This window comes from Pseudopodoces humilis, chromosome 2 (assembly GCF_049639895.1).
Source record: "Pseudopodoces humilis isolate 2021_Gansu_Grassland_sample_001 chromosome 2, ASM4963989v1, whole genome shotgun sequence".
In the NCBI taxonomy this organism is placed as follows: domain Eukaryota; kingdom Metazoa; phylum Chordata; class Aves; order Passeriformes; family Paridae; genus Pseudopodoces; species Pseudopodoces humilis.
The window spans coordinates 874090-894590 of record NC_142201.1 but is presented as its reverse complement, the minus strand read 5'-3'; the positions used below and the strand labels follow the sequence as shown (position 1 = coordinate 894590).

At 52.7% G+C, this 20501-nt stretch overlaps 2 protein-coding genes across 6 annotated transcripts in view; one reads left to right on the top strand and one right to left on the bottom strand.

Moving 5' to 3' along the window:
* SON (SON DNA and RNA binding protein) overlaps positions 1 to 11829 on the top strand; it is a 36841-nt gene extending 25012 nt beyond the window's left edge. For 2 of the 4 annotated variants that reach the window (XM_088051743.1, XM_088051742.1), the window contains exons 8-12: positions 307 to 423; positions 7245 to 7392; positions 10090 to 10158; positions 10233 to 10348; positions 10417 to 11010. In XM_088051743.1, coding sequence (XP_087907869.1) covers positions 307 to 423; positions 7245 to 7392; positions 10090 to 10158; positions 10233 to 10348; positions 10417 to 10938 — 972 coding nt within the window. In that variant the 3' untranslated portion in view covers positions 10939 to 11010. The other 2 variants (XM_014255619.2, XM_088051744.1) reach the window with 2 other exon arrangements.
* Positions 11830 to 14183: 2354 nt separating this feature from the next.
* On the bottom strand, positions 14184 to 19422 carry DONSON (DNA replication fork stabilization factor DONSON). 2 transcript variants are annotated; one of them, XM_088051680.1, is made up of 10 exons: positions 19019 to 19422; positions 18633 to 18713; positions 17593 to 17796; positions 17330 to 17508; positions 16736 to 16914; positions 16535 to 16655; positions 16314 to 16418; positions 15739 to 15937; positions 14756 to 14956; positions 14184 to 14533 (listed from the first exon to the last, which is right to left on the bottom strand). In XM_088051680.1, exons 1-10 carry the CDS (start codon positions 19286 to 19288, stop codon positions 14396 to 14398), a joined length of 1677 nt encoding a protein of 558 aa, XP_087907806.1. In that variant the 5' UTR covers positions 19289 to 19422; the 3' UTR covers positions 14184 to 14395. The 2 variants fall into 2 exon arrangements, with proteins under 2 accessions (XP_087907806.1, XP_087907807.1); XM_088051681.1 differs by lacking the exon at positions 14756 to 14956.
* Between the last annotated feature and the right edge of the window lie 1079 nt (positions 19423 to 20501).

Sequence of the window (20501 nt, the reverse complement as noted above, 5' to 3'; positions counted from 1 at the left end):
TTCTTTAAATTGTATTAAATTGTAGTAAAGCAGCACAGATGTAGGTCATTCTTTCCAAAACAGTGAGTTCAGCAGTTTTGGGGATAAGGAGACCCCGAATTCACTGGAGTTGGAGCTGAGGTTTCAGGGTGACCATTCAGATCATTCAGATGCTCACATTTTGGGAGCACCTGCTTTCTCCCGAGTGTCAACAAACACACCAAACATTAACAACACGATGTGAAAATTACTGAGAGACAGCAGAGAGTTGCAAAGGAAAAGGTGGAGCTGCTGCTGCTGGTCTCACTGTGGGTTTTGCCGTTGCAGATCGATGCCTGGGCTCAGTCCAACTCCATCCCCGGGCAGTTCACGGGCAGCACCGGAGCACAGATCCTGTCCTCGGACGAGCTCACCAACAGCGGGCCCCAGGCGTGGATTCGAAAGGTAGAAGTGACACAGACACTGCTGTCTCACCACCACACTTTGCAGCAGTCAAGGATTGCAAAATGCAGGACAAGTGCCTTGTGCAGGCAGCTGGGCTGGGTCCCTGTCCCTCGGTGTCACCGGGGCTGTGACGGTGCCCGGCGAGGTGTGACCGGCGGGACACAGCCTGCCACTGACAGGACACTGCTGCTGCTGTGCTGGCAGTGGCAGTTCCCTCACTGCCTCGCTGCCACTGGGACACATCAGGCAGGGTTTGATCCTGCTGCTGTTGAAATCAGTGGGTTTTGGCATCGGCTTCAGCGAACCAAGTCCCAAACTGCCTTTGTGTTTGCCTTGGTTCTCTCTGTTTGCTCCTTTGCCTCTCTCTGGATCACCAGGGTTTTCTGGGAGCCAGAGATGTGGAGGATTGAAGCAGGATTTGCAGTTAATAAGTTACTCTCACTCCGATGCTGTTTAGATAAAGTGCAGTAGTTCCCTCTTGCTGTGGGTTATCACTGGCTGCTTTTGGGGTGTGGTGCGTCCTCCATCCATGTGTTTCATACATTTAGTTACTCAAGCTGCATCTTTGCCAATGAACACTGAACTGGTGCTCTATCAGGAAGGAGAACTGAGGAATTCAAACAACATCCACCTTCCAGGTACAAGGAATAAGGAGCTAAACTGGTCATTGTGGCAGGTGCTGCAGGTGATTCTGTATCAGCTTGGCTTAGGACACCCTCCAAGCTGGGAGGACAGATTTGAGGCTTAGGTGGGATTTTCCTTAGAAGTTGGTGTCAGCTGAACACAAAAGTCTGGAATTACAATATCCTGAAATCAGGAACATTTTTTGCCAGGATTCACTAACTTGTTTTTCCATTTCGTATAGCCAAGCAGTGCAGAGAGACAGGGACCCACAGATTTGAATGACTGGCCAGATGGGAATCTTGTGGGATCTTGTCAGTGTTAATGTGCATGATGAAGTCTGATTTTAACAATTATGAGGAACTGAGATTGTAGGAAAATGCTGCCTTTGATGAAGACAACCCTTGTTCCTGGCAGAGGGAACTGTAAAGCACAAAGTGTTGGTGAGGAAGGAGCTTTTCCACTGGGAGGCTTGGGAAGGAGATCAGCAGGGCTGTGAGGGGAGGGTTCTCCCTGTCTGCAGCACCTGGAATGGGTTCCCAAGGGCCTGGAAAGGGAGCAGCTCTGAGCAGCTCTTTCCCAAACCTCCTCCCTGGGGTCTCCTGTGATGGCAGTGGCAGGAGGGGCTGCTCACAAGGGCGAAGTGGAAAGGGCCAGGTGTGTTTTCCTGTCCTCCAGCTTCACTCTGGGATCTGCTTAAAAGCAACCCAACAAAACAGACCAAAATAACAGCCAAAATACCAAACACAAACCCAACAAAATGCTTCATGGGGAGAGAATGGGAGAAGAGTGTGGTCTGTGCTTGTGGACACGGCTGCTGCAAGAAGCAGAGGAATGTTGGAGCATTTTGTTGGATCTGGGCATCAGTGAGGCAGCAGCAGCAGCTCTCCTGCCCTGCCCAGAGCTGGGAATGTGCTGTGGCTGCACTGCAGGCTCTGAGGCTGGGCACAGAGGAGGCTCCTGCTGGGAACAGGAGGAGTTGCTGGGTGAGGGAGGCGAGGACAAAGTCCTGTCCCTGCCCTGGCACTCCTCAGCTGCTCTCCTGCCCTGCCAGGTTCCCCCTCTGAGACAGCCCAGAGCTGCCTGGAAGTGCCCTGGGGCTCCAGGAATGGTGGGGCCTGGGGAAGCTTCTCACAGCTTCATGTGGAGTCCTCCTGTGGCTGCAGGGGGGTTTCACAGGAAGAAGTAGGGATGTGGTTCTGAATCCATGTTATCTTTCTCAGGGACAGGAATGCAAACCACCCATGAAATGCAAAGTACTGGTTGTATTTTGTATTGGGACACCTGAAATTGTGTGACAATTATCAATTACCGAGTGCAGCACCGAGGAGTCAGGCTTGTGCTCCCTTTTTGGCCTAAAAATTGCATCTTACCATTAAAAAAACCTGGTATTTTTCACTCAGGCCAGGAGTTGGACCTTGATCTGTATGGGTCACTTCCAGCTCAGGCTGTTGTGTGTTTCTGTGATTTTTATCTGCAAGCAGGGCTGTGGAGTTTCTTGGGGGACACTGTGTCTGTGAATTAATGCACATTTCTGGCTGAGGCCGTGTGCTGAAGGCATTTCCCTTGGGAATTTGCCACGGAAGGAGCTGTGACCATCCAGCACTGACCGAGCCGTGGCAGCCACTTCATCTGGCTCTCAGGAAAGAAGGAATTAGGGCAAGCACAGACAGTGGGTGTGACAGAGGTCACCACAACACCAGGGAGCTGGAGCAGGAGAGTGGCTCAGGAGGGCAGGAAGGGACTTGGGGAATTTGTTTGCCGAGCTCTGTCTTCACTTTGCATTTCGTGGATTTCACCTTTTCTTGTCCTTTCCCAGTGACTGGAGAGGTAATATGCACTCAAACCAGACTCTGACTGGAATAATCTCAGTTTGGGAATTAGGTACTGCAGAGGTTCATGTGGAGCTCTGGGGTGGGGACACTAAGTAGGAATAAGGTTTATGTTTTTAATTCCTGAAGTAATTCACGATGTTTATGTGCAGGGGCCTGAGCAGGGTCCATAAAAGAGTGATGTAATGTTAGGTATAAAAATTTATGAACAATCTCACCTTTCCCTTTGGAAAAGTGGCTTCTGTTTCAGTTTGTCACCATCAGTGTAATCAGTTCACAAATGTGACTCATCTTTTCTGAAGGTTGCTTCTATTTTTATTCCCTTTTTCCTTCCAAACACACTGTGCTGCTGAAGACATGTCAGAGCAAGTGGTCAAATATGTTTTGTTTTTCCAAGCAAATTCTGTTGAGGTCTATTTACTCCCCCTTTCCCAGACTCACCACTTGGTTCTGGATTTATGAGCTCAATTCTGGAGCCTGAACTTGCTCCCCAAACCCAGGGTTGTGCTCGGGGGTGGCCCTGGGGAGCTGCTGGGTCACTCACTTGTGCTGATCCCTGGGGTGCAGAAAGTTCTGGAAAGTGCAAACCTCCCTTCCATTCTTGCAGAGCAGAACTCTCAGGAGTAAAGTCCAGCCTTGCAGCACTGCTGAACTTCCCTCAGCCAGAGCTGGGATCAAGGAGCTTTCCTTGGGAGCCAGGGTCACCTGGCAAAGCAGAGCAGCTCTGTGCTCACTGGATACTGGATCTTGGGCAGGAATTGTTCCCTGGCAGGGTGGGCAGGGGCTGGGATGGAATTGCCAGAGCAGCTGGGGCTGCCCCTGGATCCCTGGCAGTGCCCAAGGCCAGGCTGGACATTGGGAGCTCCTGGGACAGTGGGAGGTGTCCCTGCCATGGCAGGGCTGGGAATGAGATGATCTCTTAAGGTCCCTCTTGCCCAAACCAGTCTGGGATTCCATGATTCCATGGTAGGTGAGTTCTGTGGGACTGGCTCCCCCAGTCCTCTGGCTGCTGTTTTTCCCAGCCATTCCTGTTCCCTGCTGTTACACAAAGGCTGTGAGCAGCACCTGCAGGTGCTTGGGAGCACAGGGCTTGTGAGGCATCTGCTGGGGTTCTTCAGCAAGGGATTCCTGCTCCTGTCTGTGGCAAGGATTGGGGCTGCTGCTGAGAGGGCCAGAGCATCTTCCAGTTCAGCACCCAGCCCAAATTCCCTTCCTCTGGATCCCTGCAAGGTGCCACAGGGAGCAGATCTTGATCTTGAAAAGCTCCAGGAGCCTTTGGACAGCGCTCCCAGGGATGCCCAGGCTGGGATGGTTGGGCTGTGCAGGGCCAGGGGCTGGACTTGGATGGTTCTTGTGGGTCCCTTCCCACTCAGGAGATGCTGGGATTTAATGGGCAATTCTGCTGCCTGACACAAGTATTTCCAAAGTGATGCTTGTTCCTGGAACTTGAACTTCCTTGGAGTTCAGCCTTAGTCCAGCCCTGTGCTGTACCTGAACTGCCACCCCCTGCCTTCGAGGCTTGGTTGTCTTTGTTTCCTAAATTGTTGCTTCAAAGAGTCAGCCTGAAGAATCAGTGAGAAAGTTAATTAAAACTGCTCTCAGCCTTCTGAAGGAATCTTCTCCTTAAAGCAAGTGCTGACACAAGAATGTGGCTCTTTAGTGTCTCCGTGTGTTGGTGGAGTGGAAGAGGGATTTCATGGAATTTAGAGCTCAAAATACAACAAAAAGGTCTCAAACTGGCCTGCAGGCTCCCTCAAATTGAGGTCAGTGAGTGAAACAGAAATGCTTTTCTGAATAACGAGTTGGTTCTGACAGCAATAACCAGATGAAACCCAGGAGTTCTTATATTCCATCCCCTTTAATTTGTATCTGCAAAGGTCCAGAGCTGCTCAGGTTTTGGGAGACTCACCCTTGGCTGGTTTTTAAAATGAGAGGAACTGTGGCTCTTCCTTCCCTGCTTTTGTGAACACTTCTGTTACTTCTCTGGTTTCCAATGAGTTCCAAACCCAGCACCAGTTTTACCCCCTCATTAAATCATGGGCTGAGAGAAGTTGTCTTTTACTAAACTACAGAAAAATACAATGTACAGGTGGCATTAGAGTTTTACATTCACTTCATTATTGAAAGAAAAAAGCCAAACCAGAATCAAAATGCAAGAACCTTTTTCTTGCTGCAGACCTTTGCTTCCTCATCAAGTGGGCTTCTCCTGGCTCCTTTCCCACTGGTGCCAGAATTCCTTCCTCTAGCCTTTTAGTGGGATGCACAAGTATTTGTGTATTCTGGAATTAAATTAATAATTATTATTATTAATAATAATAAATTTGTAAGTTTTGTTGTCCTGGTTCTGTTGGAAGAGTCAGCACAAAATTCCTGCTGCACTTCCCCGCCAGGATCCCGAATTCACCCATGGGAGGGTGCCGTAGCAAACTGCCCTTTGGAACTTAGAACTTCCTGTTTCCAGTTTCTGGAGTTTGTTCAGGCTCTGGTAATTCCTCTGTAGGAGCTCAGGGCTCGGGTTTTTGACCAGGAACAGGATACCTTGGTTCTGTTCTGTCCTTGCTCCAGCCCTGAGCCCAGGGCACGTCCAGGGGTTTGGGAAAGCCGAGTGAGCCCGCAGTGACCTCAGCAGGAGCTTGCGCTGTGTCCTTTGTGAACTGAACACACCCCGTGGTGCTGGAACAGCCAGGGAGCCCAAATCCTGCCCTCCCAGCTCCAGGGCCTGCCCCGCTGTCCTGGGGGTGCTTCTCCTGTGGGATGATCCTGGAAGAGAGGGGAGGAGGGAGCGGGCAGCGAGGGAAGGGCTGTGGATGTTGTGTCCCAGGGGCTGGGTCTGCACCAGCCCCAGCTCTGCTCCTCCAGCCACGTGGATCCATGTGGATCCAGACAGGGATTTCCTGGGCATAGGCAGAGGTTGGGAGCGTTCCTGGCGTTGACTTTCCTGTCAAACTTGTGCCAGCCTCCGGCCTGGGGGCTGGACACGGTGGTGCGTTGGAAATCCCTGAAAAACACACGGTGGTGTTACCTGCCAATGGAAAGCAGGCACCTGGCATCCCTGGGAGTCCAGGGACCCATCAGCCCCGTGGTGGGGACGGCCCCAGCCTGTGCTGAGCTCCAGGAGCTCCCGGGGATGCCCAGGCTGGGATCCTTGGGCCGTCCGTGCAGGGCCGGCAGTCGGAGCCCGCGGTGCCGACAGGTCCCTTCCAGCTCAGGACATTCCATGATTCTGTCAACTCTGGGAAACTCCTGCTCTTGCAAGCACAGCTCCAAAGGAAGCAGAACCCCGAGTGTTGTGTGGATGTGGCTGGGCAGGGAGCGAGCCCTGCCCGGCTCCGGGGCTGCCTCTGCTCGCGCAGCGTCCGACGGCCGCTCCGTGCCGGGCTCCAGCCTTTGTGCGGGAAGGCGAGCGAGGTTCTGCTGTGATGGAAATGCTTGACTTGCTTATGGGGTCAGCGGGGGGGCACGAGAGATGATAGTTCACAGAATAACCTGTGAACTTTCACCCCTCTATATGGAAACTTGTTTCAGGGTCAAATCCTTGTAGCCGCCTTCTTGCCACGGTCAGTGCCAGCCCTACTATTCACAACACTGCGGCCAGCGAGGCCTAGGTACGTAACATTTAAGGAGTTTTTACAGTTCTTTACATCAAAGCAGATGTTTAAACTTTCTGTTGATAAGCTTTCACCGTTTAACAACTTTTGTTAATGCTCATTTGAAAGAATGTGACGACTGCTGCTGCTAAACTGGGGGGCCAAGCGCCTTTTTCCGTTAAAATAAAGAGAGGGGAAAGCAAAACCTGTTTGTTCCATGTGGAATTTCAGAGTAGAACTTGAATGTGCAACTGCTGTGTAATAAATCAGGTGGGGAGAGGTTTTTTTTTAAGATTTAAATACGCCTAAACAGCCTGTGAATGTCATGACTAAATGTGCTTGTGTTCTGTTGGACGAGGAGGTGCCCCTGGCACAGCCGTGCCGGGATCAGTTCCCACTTCCCGAGCTGAGGAGATGTCTGGGATCAGAGCAGAGTGTTTAGAGCCGGATGGTTGTCGCTTGATTAAACACATCTGTCTGCAAAGGGTCACTGCCACTTTGGGATCACCTTAGACTTTTCCTAAGTTGTTCTTTTTTGCCAAACATTGATTTGTGTCTCGTGTGTCCGCGTGAATTCCGGGTTCCACGCACTGGTTTGGGCTAAAAATCCACAGAGCTCAGGTGGATTTTTTTTTTTTTTCTTTTTTTCTTTTTTTTTTTTTTTTTTTTTTAAATTGAGTCTGTGAAAAGTTGTTAGAAACATTTTTTGGAAGCTCCCACTTCTTCTTTAAAATCCCAGCACTAACTTTAGGCCTTCTTTTACTTCTCTTTTTCTGGATAGGATCAGTTCTTAAGAGCAGCCCCTGTAACTGGAGGAATGGGAGCTCAGCTGATGAGGAAAATGGGCTGGAGAGAAGGAGAAGGGCTTGGGAAGAACAAGGAAGGCAGCGTTGAGCCCATCATGGTGGATTTTAAGACAGATCGAAAAGGTGAGTCCTGCCTCAGAAATGTCTCGTGGCTTCTCACCTGTCACGGCTGCCTGGAGATGGCAGAGGCCCTTGGGAGCAGGAGGTGCTCTCTGGGTGCCTTCCCTGGCACATGAACAGATTCTGGGACTTTGCCTCAGGTTTGCCAAGGCCTGGGGTCAGTCCAAAGCTTTGTCCTTGTGGAAAAGCTGCAGTGGCTGTTGTGGAGAAAGTGGCTGGAGCAGGAAGCACAGAAGATGGAATGGTGGGGTGAGGACAGAGCTGGGAGCCCCAAAGCTGAGCTCTGTGAGAGATTCACACTCAGGGCTTTGGGGCTTCCCTGTGGATTCTGGTCCTTTTCTTCGTCCCTCGTTTCCTTGCTGTTCATCTCCAGTCTGATCCTGCTGAAGGCATCTCTGCTCATCCTCAGGGCTGGGGGCAGAGGCAGCTTTAGCCTCCACTTCACATGGAAGCCTCCCCTGTTTTCCATGGATTCCTGTCCATGGCCAGAGGGGAGAACTCGCTTGGTGCAGCAGAACCACCCAGTGAGCCCCAGGCAGTGGTGCTGCTCCTTCAGCCTGGCCACTGTGCTTTGTGTGCTGAGTGCTGCTGGAGATTTTCCATCTGAAACCTCTCCAGGTTCTGACTGCTTCAAATCCAAGCTGCAAAACTCAGCAGTCAGAATTTCTAATTCAATTTTGTTCTGCTGCGCATGGAACAAAACAACAGCTCCACACTGACTGTGGGAATGATTCCTACTGTTCTAAACATTTCTTCTGCACCAGGAACCTTCAATCCCATCTCAACCCAAAGGATGGAAATACTCAGAATTTTCATTTCAAGGCCATTGGATGGGGTTTGGAGCAGCCTGGGACAGTGGGAAGTGTCCCTGCCCATGGCAGGGGTGGGGATGGGTGGGCTCTGAGGTCTCTTCCCACCCAAACCTTTCTGGGATTTCAGGGTTTGTGTTGGCTTTTGTCACTGCTCAGAATTGAGCTTGGAATGGCCAAACTCCTGACATGTTTTTCTTTACATCCTTTCTGTGTAAAGAAAGAAATGCAGCCCAAAAGGTGGCTGGTGACAGTGATTGCCAAGGACTCCTCCTGGCCTGTGAGAGTCACCTGAAACCAGGGATAGCCTTCACACAGCTGGGCTTTGCTTTGCATTTCCTGGCTCTGAAATATTTATGCTCATGTGCAGCCTTACCTGATCATTCCCACAAAAGTTGTGCCTGGAAGCAAAATTCCCTCTGCTCTTGGGTCACCCAGGTCTGTGGCACAGGGAGACAAGGGGGCAGGAAGTGTCCTGCTACCAGAGAAGCAGGAAAATATTTATATATATATATATAATATAATATATTATATATATATATATGTAATATTTTTATAGGGCAAGGGATTATATATTTAGGGGTTGTATATTGAGGTCAAGTAGTTCTTCAGACATCCATGTTCTTGGGTGATTAAATGGGTAAAACATACATTTTTTAAACTTCTTTGTAGAGTTTTTAAGTCCACACTGTTTGGCAGGAAGGCTGTTATTAACCCATCACCCAGGTTTGTTTTGTAAGGAATTTATTAGACATTTTTTCAACGTCCCCCACCCCAGTAAAATACAATTCCTGGTCCCAGGAATGGACTCAGGAGGCTGCAGATTGTTTGAAATTCCCAGTTGAGATCCCAGAGACAGCAGGTGAGGATGAGAATCCCTTGTTAGGTTTGGGTTTAAAATTCTGTAAGGGAGGAAAAACCCTCAGCCTTTCCTTCAGGGATTGTCTCTGATGCCTTCATGCCCCTTGGAAAATCCCTGCTTAGGGTTGCAGGAATATTGGGATGAATACCTGATAAGGAGGGAAAGATTTTTCCTGTAAAGCAAAAGAAACCCAAATGCCACCCAAAAAAGCTGAAGGAACAGGAAGACACTGGCAGCAATTGCAGTATCTCCCTGTCTTCATTCACCAGAGCCTCAACAGGAAAACTTGAGGTAAGAAACAAAGGAATATTGAAAGGCTGGAGTCTGAGAGTGGCAAAATCCATGGGGAGAAACTTGAATTTCTCTCATGGATTGTCACTGGAATTCCAGACATTTCTGGCAATTCTTCAGTTTATTTCTTAGTCTTGTAAGATTTTCAGAAGAGCAGTGTTGAGCTTTGGTGTTTGCAGTGACTCCAGGAGAGCTTGTGCTCCCTGCATCCCTCTGGGGCTGTTCCACGCTCTGCTGCTTTGTTTCCAGGTGGGATGGAGGTCACAGCTTGGGCTGGTGGAGCACAGGTAAAACCAGAGAGCGCAGGGGGAGCCGGGTCCGTGGTGCCAGTGCTGGCAGAGGGCACACAGGGACATTCCTGGATAATGGGAGTGGTTCCTGTGCTCCCCGTGGCTGAGGCAAACTGAAGGCAGGGGGGGACTCTGGGCTGCACAAAACAGTAGCAGGATGTTCTTCACTTTCTCCCCTGTTCCTTGTTTCTCCAAAGAGGACATGGAAAACCAGATTTCCATGGAAAACCAGGTGTTCTGTGGCCTGTGTAAGACTACTCAAGAGTTTGTTCCTCCTGGCGGGTTCAGAGTCTTCCTGGAGCCTTTGGGAAGAATGTGATGAGTGGAATGGAGGGAAAAGTGGAGGGTTGAGAGCTGGGTGGAGTTTGCAGGTGTCCCCTCTGATCCCTGTTCCTGACACAGGGATCAGTGGGAACGGGGAAGGTCATCGTGCCTGTGTTGTTTGCAGGGCTCGTTGCTGTGGGAGAGAAGGCCCAGAAGAGGTCTGGCCATTACGTGGTGATGAAGGATCTTTCAGGTGAGACTCTTTTCTGGAATAATGCAATTCCCAGTGGCTGCCTGGATGCTAACCCTGGAATGTCTGTGTGCCAGGGAAGCACCCGGTGTCTGCGCTGATGGAGATCTGCAACAAGAGGAGGTGGACGCCCCCCGAGTTCGTGCTGGTGGATGACAGTGGGCCTGATCACCGCAAACATTTCATCTTCAAGGTGGGTTTCGGCTTCCCCTGTGCTGCTTCACCTATGCCAGGGATGAAATCCATGTTTCTGTTTGATAGAAACACCTCACGGGGCTGGCTGAGGATGGTGGAGCCGTCTCGGTGCTGGAATGTGCAAGTCCTGTTCCTGGAGAGGCCAAATCGGGTCCCTGGAGCACTTTAATCTGGAAACCAGGGAGACTTGATCCCAGGGCTGGAGCCGGGCTGGGACAGCTGGGGGTGCTCCCCTGGAGAGGAGAAGCTCCAGGGAGAGCTCAGAGCTCCTTGCAGAGCCTGAAGGGGCTCCAACAAAGCTGGAGAGGGACTGTGGACAAGGCCTGGAGGGCCAGGAGCCAGGGAATGGCTGCCAGTGGCAGAGGGCAGAGCTGGATGGGATCTTGGGCAGGAATTGTTCCCTGGCAGGGTGGGCAGGGGCTGGGATGGAATTGCCAGAGCAGCTGGGGCTGCCCCTGGATCCCTGGCAGTGCCCAAGGCCAGGCTGGACACTGGGGCTGGGAGCAGCTGGGACAGCGGGCGGTGTCCCTGCCCCGGCAGGGCTGGGCTGGGATGAGCTTTAAGGTCCCTCCCAACCCAAAGCATTAAATGGCTGTGCTGCCATGGGCTCAGAGTGTCCCTGGAATTCCCCAGAGTGTGCCTGGCTGACCCCTGCTTCCCCCGTGCCAGGTGAGAGTCAATGGCAACGAGTACAGGCCCACCTTTGCCAGCCTTAACAAGAAGCACGCGAAAGCCACGGCGGCCACGGCGGCGCTGCAGGCCATGGGACTCGTACCAAAGGAAAGCATGGTCAATACCACCATGTTCAGGAGTGCCTCACACCGCTAAGCTTGGCTTTGCTGGGACACTGGTTCTGAGCGTTTTACTCTGCACAAGAAATGGTATTTGCCCCTCTCATGTTGTAAATACATCGGCGATTCCCACCTTGTAAAAACTGTACAGACACCCACAGGTTTTTCTTTTGTACCATCCAAATGTATTTAAATCATACTTAGTTTTTGGTATGTTTATATTGTTTACATTAGTGATGTAATTATTTCTTAAACAACTAAAATCAGACGACAGACTCTGGAGGCATCAGAAATCCAGACCCTTGGCTGAAGCTCCTGCAGTTCCTCTCCTGCCGGAACGTTGACCCTTTGATACAGTTTTGTAGTGGCTGCAGAGTTCCCCGGGCTCGGGGAGGTGCTCGGGGGGCCGTGCCCGGGCTCTGCCCCTCGGTGCCCCCCGCGCCCGGGGACGCGAAGACTCGGACACGCCGTGGCTCCTGCAGGGCCCCAGCAGGGAGGAGCCTGGGGCTGCTCTTCCCGACCAGTGAATCCACTGCCTGATGCTGATCGTTCGGATTTGTGGTTCATGTGAATTTTAAACTCTTAACAAAATCTACAACTGGATTTGGGGGGAGGGAAGGGGGTAGAATGACGCTTCAATTGTTGTACCCAACTTGGTCAATAAAGCAGCACAAGTTCATAATCTTCACCCCTGGTCAGTAAACAGTAATTCCAGTGGATGCCAAGCCAGGAAACGGGAATTTAAATACGCCAAAATGCTTTCTGCAAGAAACACACACGATACAGAAGTGGCTTTGTGAGGATTCTCAGCAGCCATTGGGATGGCAGGAGCAGTCTGGTTATTTTTGGTTGCTTTGAACTCTTACAGAATAAATCCTTGGGATGAAATGTTTCTTAAGGATCCTCGGCCCTCAAGGAGCCTGATCCAGAGTTTGGGCAGTTGGACAGCAGAGAAGATGTAGAGAGCTTTTCCTGCTTTTTATTTTTTATTTAAGAAGCATTATTCTTTGATCTGTGTGCACGTGGGATTGCCAGGGGCAGGGCACCCTCCCTGACGGATCGGAGTTGGGAGCAGGCTGCCAGGATTTCTGCGCTTGGGTTGTTCAGGTGCTTGTCCCAGACAAGTCTTTGTGAGGTGAGAGAACCTGAGCTGGGTCTGGGGAAAGAACAAACCCAGCCAGGCTGCTCTGGCCTCACGGGAGGGACCCTTTGGCCATATGGGGCCATGGAGCTGAGGAATTCCCGGTACCTGGAGCCGTGTGGATCCCGTCAGTGTCACGGAACACGGAGTCTCCTTGCTCTGCAGGGACAAGGGTTGGTGTTCCCTGTGCAGCAGAGAATTGGGGTTGGTTTCGAGACAGAAAAGCCCCTCTGAGTCTGTCCAAGCGCTCTGGAAATGCTTCAGTTGATCTTCATTTCATGGACGTTGTTGTCTTGAATTAAACTTTTTTCCCTTTGGCATCTCGCCTTCGGTCTCTGACTAAACGTGTGGAGCTTGTCCTGCGAACTGCCTGGGAGGTGTGAAGTTTCCAGATGTGGGAGGAAGCACCCTGGGAGTGCTGAGGGGTGTCCGGCCCCAGCCCAGGGCCTGGAGCAGCTCCTGACCAGGTTTGGCTGAGCTCAAACCTTGGAGCTGCTGAGGATTCCCTTCAGTCCGTGCTCTCCATGGCAGCTCAGAATTCACAGCTGGACACAAATCTGGGAATGTACAATCCCTCTGTCCTTGTTGTGTTCCTTTTTCTGTGTCCCTGTTTCCCACATTAAAGAGCTGAGATCTCCCCAGCAGCAGAGTCCCACTAAAGACTCCATGTAAAAAATAACCATTAGGGAAAGGTCTGGATTTCATGGCTTAGAGGTGGGGGTCCTGTGTGTTCCTTGGAGCCGCATATCCCTCAGGAACAGCCCTGCATCCCGGAGCTGGGAGCAGCTGGGGTTTGCTCCTGGGGCTGACAGCTCACAGCAGTTCTGTAAAGCCATGATTAATCACCAAGAATTCCAGCAGAACTGCATCCCTGCAGGATCCCTGGGGCAGGGCACTGCCCCTCCCTGCACGAAAAGGATCTGGAGGCAGAGGAAGCTTTTGCTGGCCCAGGCCCAGGGGCTGCTCCGTGCCCGTGTTCAGTTTGCAGGGGTTTGCTCAGTGATCCCAGACCCCGAGGGGCACCAGCAGGGAAAGCTGAGCTTCATTTCCAGTAAGAAACACCAGATCAGAACACAAGCACGAATTGTTTCTATTTCCCACTCAGCTTTGGCCTTCCTGCTGCAGGAATGTGCTCACCCAACAGCTGTGGAAAAGTGACAGTCCCCAACAGGCCTGTGACCTCTCTACCTGCAGGGAAACTCGGAGCACCTGGTCAGGCCCTGCCCCTGCTGGGAGCACACAGCAGCTCCGTGCTGTGTCTGTGACCCCTGAAATTCCCGAGGTTGGAAAAGCCCTCGCAGCCCTTGGAGTCCCAGCTGTGCCCGATGCCCACCTTGTCCCCAGCCCAGAGCCCTGAGTGCCACGTCCAGCCCTTCCTTGGGCACCTCCAGGGATGGGCACTGCAAAGCTCCCTGGGCAGCCCCTGCCAAGGCCTGAGCTCTTTCTGTTGCTCAGGTGCTGCAGCCATTTCATTGCTCCCCTTGGGGCTGTGGTTTGTACAAAGGGCTCCCTGGAAGGCCGGGCTGGGTGTGGGAGCTCTGCTGAGCAGCTCTGGGAAGTCAATCCCGCTGCAGCCACAACTCTGGGGCCCTCTGACCTCCTTTCCTCCCTTTGGAGTTCAAAGGTGACCCCACTTCAGGAGGTGCCACCCACCAAGGTGCAGCTACCGAGGGTGGCAGGGGGCTGTGAAGTCTGGGAAGGGGTTTTGCCAAGCATTCCACCCATCCCTGGGATCCCTGAAGGTTTGGGCTGGAAGGGACTTTAAAGCTCATCTGGTCCCTCCCCTCTTCCTTGGGGGATTCTCATTCCAACCTGGTTAGGAGTTCCTGCTCCAAGCAGGAGCAGAATTCCATGCTTGGAGCAGGAGCGTGTGTGTGGGGAACACTGACCTGCCAGCGGCAAACCGATAAAACCACGTTTTATTTAAAAAACACCTTCTACAATAAAAAAAGATGTCCATAGCCTTTCCCCTCCTTTCTTTCACAGCCCTTGGAAGTGCTGATGTGCAGCAGTTGCGAGGGATGTGCGACACGCTCGTGTCCCTCCTGCCCTGCCCCAAGCTCAGCACCTGCAGCCCTGGGAAGGAGCATTGTGCTCCAGGGTCCGGTGTTCCTTAGGCCTTCCAGGTGTAGCAGTAATCCTTCATTTCCAGCAAGTGGAGGGACGATTTTCCCAGGGTTGGACACTGACTCAGCTGCTCCAAAGTCTTGGGATGCAGGCCGCAGGCAGGGAGGTCCTGGGGCACATCTTCCTGTGAAGGGCACACACAGGGAATGAGTGTTTCTGTGGGAAGCTCCCGTTTCCCCTCTGCCCCGGGGCCGCAGCTGCTGATCCCGGCTATTCAGGTGCCAAGCCCTGAGAATGATGAGGTTGGAAGAGACCTTCAGGATCATCGAGTCCAACCCAGCCCTGACAGCTGAACGAGACCACGGCACCGAGAAGGGCAGGGCCCGGTTGTGGGGAGCGTTCTCACCTGGGGTGGGGCCGGGCAGGTGTTGAAGGCGGCGCTGGGCTCGTGGGGGCTGAGCAGGGCACGGAAGGAGCCGCGCTGTGCCGGGCCCAGCAGCAGCGTCAGGGCGTGCAGGGTGTGAGGCAGGACGGGCCCCAGAAGCTCCAGGCTGAACACATCCTCAAAGCCCCCCTGCACCCGGGCACGGCCGCTGACAGTCCGAGCCTGAGGGCACAACACCGCGGTTAGCACCGCAGCCAGGACGAGTTCTCAGCAGCTCTGACACTGCCAGAGCCCACGGAAAACAGAAACACTGCTCAGTGTTGTCTACTCCACGTGAGGTTGTACTGTCCCTGTAACAACTCCTAAAATGTACCCCCTGGACTGCAGGAATGCTGTAGGGATTGGGAAGTGCAGAAGAACAGGATAAACTTCTCTGGTGGAACAAGGAGCTCATCCTGTTCTTACTGGGAAGAAATTTGGGTTAGATATAGGGTAAGAATTCTTGGCTGTAGGGTGGGGAAGCCCTGGCACAGCTGTGGCTGCCCCTGGATGTATCCAATGCCAGCTTGGATGAGGCTTGGAACAACCCAGGACAGTGAAAGCTGTCCCTGCCCATGGCAGGGGGTGGGACTGGGGTGATCCTGAAGGTCTCTCCCAGTCTGAACCATTCCTGGCAGGAACAGCTGGTGAGCTGTGGCTCAGGGGCTCTGAGAGCCTACAAGATCTGGGGAGAATCTTAACAACCATTTTCCCTCTGGGCAGTTCTGCTCAGCCTCTTGTCTCTCGGGATGTGAGGAAAGGGAACCCTGGGATGTCAGGTCAGTGCAGGGATGTGCTGTAAGGATTTAGGAACAGACCCTGCCTGCAGACAAAATGCTGACTCAGGCTTTAGCCACAGCAATCCCGCTGTGGTGCCTGAGGGAAACGCCAGCAAATCAGGGTCTGATCCCTGGGGAAGGAAACAGCTTCCTTCCCCTTCCTAGAGGCAGCTGTGTGTCCCTCACCTTGAGCGTCTGCAGGGTCCCGCCCCGGAAAGCCACCGGGGCCAGCAGCGTCGGGGGCAGCCCCGCCTGCGGGCCCGCCACGGCCACCAGGCTGCGGCAGCTGATCAGGAAGTTCAGCAGTGTGAAGGTGTTGCTGCCTCTCACCAGCACCAGCGACTCCGGTCTGTGATCCACCTGCACCTCGTGCTTCTCCTTGCGCCTGGGGAGCCCAGTCAAGGGAAAACCACGGCACACTGGGAAGCATCCATGTGCCAAAAAGCTGGAGCAGTGAACCCCCCCACACCCCATCTGACCAAAATCCCCAAAACCAATCCCCACCAAGCTTTGCACTCATCCAGATCTGTTCTTCAAATATTAAGCAGCATCTAAATCCTGGCTTCAAATCCTAGAAATACTTGCAAAGTAAATGAAAAAAAAAAAATAGAAAAATGCAGTATCTCAGAACATGCAGGAATGAGAAAATTCGTATTTGGAAAACGGTTCTCAAAAACTTCTCCAGAACATGTGTACCACAGCATTGTAACAGCTGCAGGGTTTCCTGGTGTCACACATCTGGAAGATCAAAGGAAGGATACAGTTGGATAGAAATAGTATCTGGTTTCTTCACCTTGTCTTGGACTCCCATCTCCTCAAGCCAAGAGAAACTTCCGTCATCATCATCATCGCTGGGAGCAGGTTCCCTGGAGACACAGATCAGTGTTAGGAGGGCAGTGCCTCTGAGGAAGGTTTTCCAAATGGACTGTGCAGGAGCCTGGAGCGCCCTTGAATTCCAGCACTGCACAGCATCGGAACTTACCCCGCATCCTCCACAGCGCTGCCCTCTCCGAGGCCCGAGGCTGTTTCTGTTTCCAAACTCTCCGGGTTTTTCTGTTTCCTGGTTCTACTTTCCTCGAGCAAAGGTAAGGAGAACTCTATGCCTGGTGGGGAGGAAAGGGAGCAGTGAAGGGCTCTGTCGCAGCCGTAGCCGTGTCGGTGCTGCAGCCCCAGCTGTGCTTACCCTCGCTCCTCATGGCCTCGCGGAGGCCGCGCGTGGTGGGGGCGATGGCGGCGGTGGGGACGGCGCTGCCCGCCAGCCCCGCGGCGCGGAACAGCACCGAGAACTGCGCTGCACACACGTAGAAATAGGGACAGAGCCGGGCCCGCAGCAGGTTGTACAGAGAGGTGAAGCTCACGGACCTGGCAGTGGGAATAAACAGCACTGTCAGGGCAGGCAGTTCTCCCCTACTGATGCGCTGGGGAGGGAACTGGGACAAGGGCTGCAGGGCCAGGAGCCAGGGAATGGCTGCCAGTGGCAGAGGGCAGGGCTGGATCTTGGGATCTTGGGCAGGAATTGTTCCCTGGCAGGGTGGGCAGGGGCTGGGATGGAATTGCCAGAGCAGCTGGGGCTGCCCCTGGATCCCTGGCAGTGCCCAAGGCCAGGCTGGACATTGGGAGCAGCTGGGACAGCGGGAGGTGTCCCTGCCATGGCAGGGGTTGGAAAGCGATGATCCTTAAGGTCCCTTCCAACCCAAACCATCCCATGATTCTGTAATGAACTAAAATCTCTTTGTCTCACTGTTACCCAACCCATCAGCAATCCGGCTGCACTTACCAGTCACTCATGAGCACTTGCTGCAAGGCCTCGTCCTGTGCCCAAGGACAGGCCTTCCCAGCCATCCTCCTGTCTGCCCCGAGGCGGGGGAACAGCGGCAGCCAGGGCAGCGAGGGGTGCAGCCAGTACACGAGGCTCTGCTGGAAGGCACAGCGCAGCTCCGTGCACAGCCGCGGCTCCTGCGGACCCAACAGGGTTTGAGGGGGACAGCAAAGCTGCCAGAAACAAAACTGCAGCTCCAGCCACCCTCACCCAGCCCTCACCTGCACGCTCCGGGGCAAGGTGGTTTCTGTAGCTCTGCAGTGCTGAGCAAATCCCTGCGCTTCCTCCTGTGCTTTCAGGTGTTCTGCCCAGGTGAAGGGTTGGGAGGACACGAAGAGAACCCGTGTTTTAATACTCCAGTCTGCAGGGAATTCCTGTCTTGGCGAGGAGGGAGCTTTGGGTACAGCAAGAGGTGAATGAAGGTCCTGACCAAACAGAAACATTGGTTAACTCACAGAAAATGAAACCTGTTCACAGGCTAAACCAAAGGCATGGTTTATTATTTTGATTATTTTACTCAGTAGCAGATTCTAATAGAAATACTCCATTCATTGCCTATAAAACCACGTGAGTCCTTGCATGCATGAGTCCTTCCAATAATATAAACTAGGAACAAATAAAAGGATAAATGTTTGAAACAAAAAAGGCCTGAGCCTGATGTTTATGAAGACAAGAATTTCCATGCCAAAATGGTTATTTCATTTCCTCTCCTGGTGACTATAAGGTCACATGCCAAAAAAAGCCCTGGGCACCTCCTAGACAGTTTGTTGTTCTTTTTCTATCCTTCTAATTTAGTTTGAACTTCAGTTTTCGTACCTAGTACAACATTAAAAATTGTCTATTAAAATTCTTTCCATTTGAAAGGATGGTTTTCAGGAATTCTTGCTTTCTTACGTGCCAGATGAAGTGCTCCATTTCTGCAGCTGAAAACTACAAAAAGCTGTTCTGGAGAAGAACATCCTCATCTCAACTACATATAAAACTAAGAAACAGTAAAATTATAGTCATCATGTTAATAAAACTGAAAGACAACAACCTCTGTCCGTGGAACTACAACAGCAGTGAGCTCAGGCAGAAGGCTGGGTTTAAAAACTGTCACCAGAACAGGAAACATCAATGTAAGAAATTTCCTTGAATACTGACATTTTAGTACATTCCTTTATATAGAGATGGGCCACCGAATATCAAGTGAAACAGTTTCAGCTTTGTGTGTGTCCTGAGAAAAGCTGAAATCTTTTCAGCAGCGTGTCCTGTTTCATACCTGGCTTAGGGTGAGGATGCCAGAACTTTCAGCAGGCTCCACTCTCCTGGGGGGCTTCTCTTCACAGGTCGGCTCTAAAAACTGAATGAAAGAGCAGCATAAGGCACAGCACAAAGGATGCACCGGGCTGATCATTTTAAAAACCGCCCGTGCAGTGACATTTCCCGAGTGATCCTCGGCACCCCGGGCTGCAGACAAACCCGGCTCGGGGCGAGCCCAGGACCCGCACCCAGCGTTGAGCAACAGCTCCAGCCCAGCAGGGCCTGCCAGGAGGCGGGGGCGAGCCCCGGGCTGCATCCAAAAGGGGCTTAGGGCGATAACCGAGAGCTGAGAGCTCAGGGCAAAGGCTGAGGGCTGAGGACCCCGCTGCCGGGGCTCGATCTCACCTGCCAGAAGGGCGCTGCCGATGGATCCCCGCCCGCCGGGGCCGCTGCCGGGGGCTGAGGGGCGGCCGCCCGCTGCGGAGCGTTGTCCAGGCTGGAGAAGGGGTTGCGGCGGCGGGCGGCTCCACAGGGGCCCCGCGGGGCCGGAGCAGCAGCGGCTTCCGCAGCGGCGGCGGGATCGACCCTCCGCCCAGGGCGTTTGCGCTTCAGCCGCAGCAGCGCCGGCGGCTTCTTGAAGCCGGGCGAGTGTCCGGGCTCGGCGGGGGCGGACATGGCTGAACGGGGCCCGGAGCAGCCGCGGTCCCGTCTTGGCGCCAAAGGACGCCCGCTCCGCCCCAGGGCGGTGCTGAGGGAGCGGCGCCGCCATTGCTGCCGCCCTCAGGGGCTCTGAGGGGAGCGCGGCTCCCGCCGGCCCCGCTCCGCCCGCACGGCAAAACAAAAGCACGGAGCACAAAGACACACAAAGGCGCTCCAAGTGTGTCCGTGCCCTTCCAAATGCATTCGGACAGCGGCCCCAAGGGCTGCGCTCGGCTGCGCCAGTATCGGCACACGGCCCCGTTGGGTGACATGGGACACGAAACCCACAGGCTTTAGTCTACTTGGGATAAACGAGTTTTTTCGTTTTCTTGGGACAGAAAACCACTATTGATTGCACTGTTCTCTTCTACACTGGTCTTAAAAGGCATAACGGTACTAGAAAGGTATAATTAGAGATACATGTGGCTCAAAAGTCATAAAGAGCAACATCTCTACTCACAAAAGGCTTAATAAAACTGCTATAAAATACTTACACAGTTTTGTCTTTTTGTTCTTTTTTTTCTGTCATGTTGTTCTTCTCATTTTGAACTTTTAAATTTGTTTATGGTGGTCCGCCATATTTTGGAAACCTTGAAGCCAAACGGAGCAGCATCAATTAAAAATCAACAGCTGGGTCCAAGGCTTCAGGATCGCTGTGGAACTCCCGCAGGACTCGCCCGCTTCAGACGAGCACAAGAGCACCTCTGGTTCCCGAGGCTGCACGGCAGCACGCCAGGAGTAAAATCAGAGTTACTCCTGATTTCATCGCCTTGCCGTGCATCATTTATCCAGAACCTCCTCCAAGTGCGCTGAGGGAGAGGAGACAGATCAAGTGTGGTTCTGGATAATCTGTTTTCTCTCCAACTTTCCCACTGACACAGCTTTGCAGTGCCCATGTCCATGATTTGAGTGATCCACAGTGAAAATGAGCAACATGGCTGAAGGAAAAAAGGTATTTTTGCTCTGCAGTCAGAGTATGCTTTGAGGAAAGCAAAACGCAGTTCCTTCCCCTCTGCTGACTTTCCTACAGACCACAATCATGGATAATGCTGGACAGACAGATCTGGGCTGTGCTGAGGTTAAAAGAGGGGAAGTGATATTGCACAGCACTGGGAGACATCAAAGGTAACAAGCTACACTAAGTGCCTCAAAGATCTGACTCACACAGTTCCACCAGCTTGGGGACTCT

Coding starts and splice junctions, on each gene's coding strand:
- DONSON (XM_088051680.1), bottom strand. CDS start 19,288: ATGTCCGCCCCCGCCGAGCCCGGACACTCGCCCGGCTTCAAGAAGCCG. Junction 17,797..18,632: donor GCATCCTCACCCTAAGCCAG/GTATGAAACAGG, acceptor CTGTTTGGTCAG/GACCTTCATTCACCTCTTGC. Junction 15,938..16,313: donor GATACTATTTCTATCCAACT/GTATCCTTCCTT, acceptor TGGGCTCCCCAG/GCGCAAGGAGAAGCACGAGG.